Source organism: Exserohilum turcica (genome assembly GCF_000359705.1).
Source record: "Exserohilum turcica Et28A unplaced genomic scaffold SETTUscaffold_5, whole genome shotgun sequence".
NCBI classification, from domain to species: Eukaryota; Fungi; Ascomycota; class Dothideomycetes; order Pleosporales; family Pleosporaceae; genus Exserohilum; species Exserohilum turcicum.
This window is the reverse complement of record NW_007360266.1, coordinates 119681-125314: the sequence shown is the minus strand read 5'-3', so window position 1 is coordinate 125314 and position 5634 is coordinate 119681. Positions and strand designations below refer to the sequence as shown.

The 5634-nt window shown below is 35.2% G+C and overlaps 2 protein-coding genes across 2 annotated transcripts; both read right to left on the bottom strand.

Annotated features, from left to right (window-relative positions):
- Window positions 1–94: 94 nt before the first annotated feature.
- Window positions 95–283, bottom strand: SETTUDRAFT_82730 (uncharacterized protein; the record flags this gene model as incomplete). Its single annotated transcript, XM_008030706.1, has 1 exon — window positions 95–283. A coding segment is annotated over one exon (189 nt), but the record flags the coding sequence as incomplete, so codon positions are not given.
- Window positions 284–4554: 4271 nt separating this feature from the next.
- SETTUDRAFT_164559 (uncharacterized protein) lies at window positions 4555–5342 on the bottom strand. Its single transcript, XM_008030715.1, has one exon. The coding sequence runs from the start codon at window positions 5243–5245 to the stop codon at window positions 4601–4603; it is 645 nt and encodes a 214-aa protein (XP_008028906.1). The 5' UTR covers window positions 5246–5342; the 3' UTR covers window positions 4555–4600.
- Window positions 5343–5634: the final 292 nt, after the last annotated feature.

Genomic DNA, 5634 nt, shown 5'->3' with positions numbered 1-5634 from the left:
TTGTAATCCCCTCTAGCTCTCCATTGTAGACTAGTTGGAGATCTCCAATGTTCTTCTTCTCAGCGTAGAGCTCTTCTTGGGCTGAGTTGTAAGCTACTACGCCTACTCCTATGCCTTTTCCCTCTTTGATCTTAGAGGCGTCAGAGTAGATTGCTGTAAAGTTGTCTCCTATCCTTGATTGGATGTAGGCTGTGTGTGCAGTTGCCTCTTCTTCTTTTGTCTTTCTAGAGATTGTAACCTTGTAGTTAAGACTATCCCATGGCCTAAACCTGTATGGGATTATCTTCTCTATCTCTCTATTGTAGGTAGTTGGGATTGAGTTCGTAATCTGGAGTAACTGTCAGTAGTTGAAATATTCTTATTATAATAAATAGGGAAGATGAATAATAAGTCAGTATAATAACATTTTATTCTTTATATAGCTACTTTTAAGTAGTTATTATAATACTAAAAAGATCCTAGCCCAGATATGTAAAGAGGTTTTACTATAGTATATCATACCTTAAACAGTATATATAACTCTTTTTAAGATAGCTAGCTTTAATATAATATTCAAGTTTTATAACGGATCTATCATAGCAAAACTATTCTACTATACGCTAGTAATAACTACTATAGGTAGAACATTAGAGCTACTAAATAGTATAAAGATAGCTGTATAATAGTAGAATTCCACTATGTCACATAAAAAAATAAGTAGAGAGAAGTAGAGATAAAAGTAACTAATTAACTATCTTGTATATCATATATTATACTTAATACGCTGTTTTTAAAACTAACAAAACTGTTCTTTTATTTTCAATATTGTTAAGGCTAAGAAGGTAATATACTTTACCATAATGATTGAGGTAAAATGTAAATAAGCTAAAAGTAGTATAGCTAGAAAGCAAATTCTATAAGAGGGTTTGAATAATATTCAAACCTGGAATAGACATAGTCGTTACTTAAGTAGTAGAAATCTAATAAGCTACTATATGCTATGAATCAATCATTTCTCTCATGCTACTTGTATAACTATTTAAGGCAAAACCTAGATCCTATAATATAGAAAAGTAACTCAAAAATGAAAAACTATATCAAATTCACGTAATATAGCTAAGCTGAAGAAAAATAAAATAATACAATAGTTTAAGCTATAGAAGAAGGTAGTGTTATAAGCCTTTTAAAGGGTAATATAAAGCTTATTAGAGTACTTTCATCTAGAACCAAGCTAAAAACTAAGTAGTAATTAAAAAAAAATTTACATTCTGATTCATATGCTTTACTTTGAATTTTTTATTTTGTTGAAAAAAACAATAATGTACTTATAGTTATCAAATTAATATCGCGCTATGGCGTAATTATAGTATAAAATGAATCATAAAAAGACGCTAGTTATACTCATGAATAGTACAGCTTTACCTCTTAATAAAGTAAATATAACTTTTACTTAGTATATAGTTAACATAACTATAAGACTAGCACTTATCGATAAAAAAGATATAAGAAAGTTAAACGTATATTCAAAGAACTTTATTGTAAATAAAACTACTTTATTATCTAATACAGAATAGAGATATATTTTCCTTTTTTCTTGATAAAAAGATTAGTAATATAACTCAGAATTGTTTTTAAAAAATACTTCCTAACTATATATATAGGTAGAAGAGGTTAGTACCTCTTTATAGACAATTACTAACACTACTACTATTATCAAGTAGAGTTAAAGTATAAGAACTAAAAGTAGTTTTAATATCTAATATAGTTATTAAATGAACACTATAGAATATACTGTAAAGACATATAAATTTATTTCAGAATATATAAGTAATATACTATAGTAAATAACGTTATACTATAGAGAATAGTAAGCGCGCTATGTTATTTTATTATAAGTACTTTAAACTTAGTTTACTTAAAGCTTAATATCAATTTTCTACTAGCTAGAAAAGATATTAAAAACACTAAAATACTAAAATAGTAAATTACTAGAATTAACATATTCCATCACCAAGCGGGCCACATCACTGAGTGTGCCACTTTTTCTTAGCATCACGAACTTCATGTACAAAAACTTAGATTACTCTACACTAGCTATAGATGCTTTATATAACTTACTTATATCTAAAAAAGAATCTTCTTCTACATCTTTCTAGCACGTACAAGAGTTATAGCCTGTTCTCTTATATGTTCTATAGTGCTGTTGACCTAGTAGGGCCCTTTCTTAACTACCCTTACTACGTGCCTTCTTTAATGTCGTACGACCAGCAGAACTACTTTTAGCTACCTGCGATGCCTCTACACTAAAGTCTAGTGTCCCACCTGTCTGAATTCGCTTTCTTTTGCGCCCTTGGCGCTTTGTTACTACTGCTAAATGCTCTTTAAGCTCTCTTACGCGGGCCTTTATAAGCACATCTTTATGTAGCATCTCCTTAGCCCCTTTAATAAGCTTTAAAAAGCCTTCTTATATAGTAGTTAGTAATTATATAAAAGACTCTCTTATAAGCTTTAATTATAACCTAAATTTATACGAATTACTTAGTATTCTTAATATCTAGGGTATTTCTAGCTAAGCTTCTTATAGTAGAGTATAAAGGCGTACGTTAAGGCGATTAATAACTCTCTACGCGTTAATAGGGACTAGCCCTACTACCTTAAAGGCCTTCTTGTAGTTATTAGACGTAAACACGTTAAAAAACGCGTCTTAAAAGGCTAGAAGGAAGCGCTTCTTATTAATATGCTAGATATAGTAGCCTGCTAAGTCTTATGCGCGTTAAGAGTACTTCTACTTAAGAGGCAAAAAGTAGATAACGTTAAGTAGCTAAAGTATATATAATAAATAAGTAGGTATATAGCGGGTAAGGATCTTTTGTATAAAGTAGTAATTCTTGAATTTTTAGTTAAGGTAGCTCTTATAGCTTTTAAGGATAAGTAGCCTATATAACCCTACCTAACGCGTCTTTATATGCTTATTAAAGTGCTTTAACTACGCGAGACTAAGCTTATTATTTATCTAGCTGTTCTCTAATACTAAAAGCTTCTAGTTGTATAATATATTCGCTTTTTTGTACTATGTAGAGATGTAGACACGTCCCTTGTAGATAATAAATAGCAGAGTAGCGTATCCCGCAGCGTAGATGCTCTAGATGACTGTAACCCACTCGCGATTGCCTAGCTGCGTGAGAGTAGGCCTTGTACGACGCTCTGCGCCTATAACTACCTTTATTAAGCTAATTACGCCTATCTAAAAGCTAGTTTTATTAAAGTTATAGATATCGTCTAAATAAACTCTATACTTCTCAACTATCTCTTATACAAGCTTAAACCACGCGTTCATAATCTCTATATTCTCTTATTAAGTTCTCTAACAATTCTTTGCTTAACTAAAGGCTATTCTAAGCTCGTTCATATAAGTAATAAACCGCTCTACCTAGCATTTGCCTAAAGGCTCGCCATCTCGTTCGCGTAGTAGTTTCTCCGCTATATCTACTACTTCATATAGACAGGGGGCAAATACTCGCAAGTCTAGGTTAAGAATATATTATACAATAGTTCGCTCTTTAAACTTAGTTAGCTTCTAGCAATTTAGCTATGTTGTAGGTTAAAAGGTAATTCCTTAAAGCCGCTAAGAGATCTGCTAATAATAGACGTTATAGGCTGCTGTAGCGCGTTAAATGCTCTTAAACTAGCCTATACAATAGGTCTAAATAGCTAGAGTAAGCCTACCTTCTTGCTAAGTAAATATCGCGTTCTATTATTAGGGCATTATCTTTTGTACGTGAAGTTCGTGATGCCAAGAAAAAGTGGCACACTTGGTGATGTGGCCCGCTCGGTGATGGATCACGTTATAATAGAAATCTTAGATTATAGTTTTTTATACTATATTTATAAGATAGTATATTATTTATACTGTAAAAGGAAGAAAAAAGAGTAGATGTAAGAGTATATTAAATATTAAGCTACGCCTACTTTTATATTAGTATAGACTAAGATAAGACTCTTATGAGTGTAAAGAGAAAGTCTACCTAAATACTCTTTTAATCAATATGATACCTTTCAGCACCTCAAAATTCTCTAATAGGGATCGTACCATAACATTGTTTTCTTATTCTTCGTTGTTTCTAATTGAAGCATACTGTAGTAGATTAAAAGTTAAGTTCTAGGATTAGTGTAAAAACCCTATAAACTCGCCCTAATTAAGCTACGTAAGAATTCCTTTACTTTAATTGTCAACAATAAGTACTATCTACTGTAAATATCGTACATAATATGTACATCAAGCGTATCAATAGATATAGAGAGTATAGCTATGATGTTAATACTTTACCCCATTGAACGTTTAATCAGAATCAGATTTCAGAGCTTTTCCTTTTCGTCTAACCCTTACCTATGTTTTAGTGATGAAAAACATGGGGTTATTATATGTTTGTGATATCCTCTTACATAACATGCTATGAACATTGTTAAGAAACCAGTGAGAATGGTTTGTCGAGGCCGGGTCGATCAACCAACCTCTCTGACCTCTTTTTAACCAATGTTGATAAGAGCAAACATAAAAGATATGAAAGACAATAGCCAATCGAACCTATCGTGTTATTGTTATATCTAGAGATAATTATCACTAACTTCTTCTACAAGCGCTATAAACAGAGTACTCGCAAGCCTCAGGTTTCGTCTCTTTGACCGCTCTAGCATTCAGCTTAACACAACCCTCGCTACCGGCCGGCTTGTCATTGCCCGCGAGCCAGACCTTCCAGCCTGTGAACTTGTCACCGCTAGCCGGGGGACAAGCCTGGAAAGCCGTCACCACACCATTCCCGTTATCAAAGACAAGGTCGCTAGTTTCGGTAATCTTGAAAGGACCCAACTGCTGGTTGCGGCCAATACTTGCAGGGAGGCCGGTCGTGTATTGGATGTTGCCTTGGCCCATGCCAGAGCGGTCGACGAATATCTCCTGGGCTTTGAAGTTGTCGGGCGTGTCGCCGGTGTAGAGGAAGAGGAGACCCTGACCGTTGAGGACAAACGATGCATGGTCGCGGGGGAGTCGAGTGGTGCAGTTTGCGCCCTGGAAACTATCGCCGATCAGGAGGTTGTTGTTCTTGGCTTGGAAGAGTCCGCATTCGATCTTGTTAGCGACCTTGGGGAGAGCCACGAGCTTGAAGACGTCGCCGGGGACGACGGCTTCAGAGATGGGGGGCAGGTTGCAGTCCTTTGCGGATGCGAGAGCCATGGTAACGGCGGCGATTGTGGCGGTGGCGTACTTCATGTTGAGGTATATTTGATAGCTCGTTAAGTTAATTGCAAGTAAAGGTTGGATACTGTTGTAGATTGTATTGCAGAGTTGTGAGGTACTGCGTCTCACATTTTATACGTCTTTTGGTCTCGTATGCGGATCCCTTGCGGTGAGCCATCTCGGCGCCAATCTAGGCTATGATCTGCAACACGGTGAGCTTATATGACCGAGAACACGGCAAAAGTTATTCGTCCTACCACTAAGCTGGTGTTTGGCCTACCACTTAGCTAGGGTCTGCATTAGTGTGGGCACATCTAAACTATATAGAGTTAGCACTATAATATAACGTATTCCACCACCGAGAGTGCCACCCCACCGAGTGTGCCACTTTTTCTTGGCATCGCGAACATCACATATGAAAA

Excerpts from the sequence above, each read along its gene's own strand:
- SETTUDRAFT_164559 (XM_008030715.1), bottom strand. The coding sequence starts at position 5,245 with ATGAAGTACGCCACCGCCACAATCGCCGCCGTTACCATGGCTCTCGCA.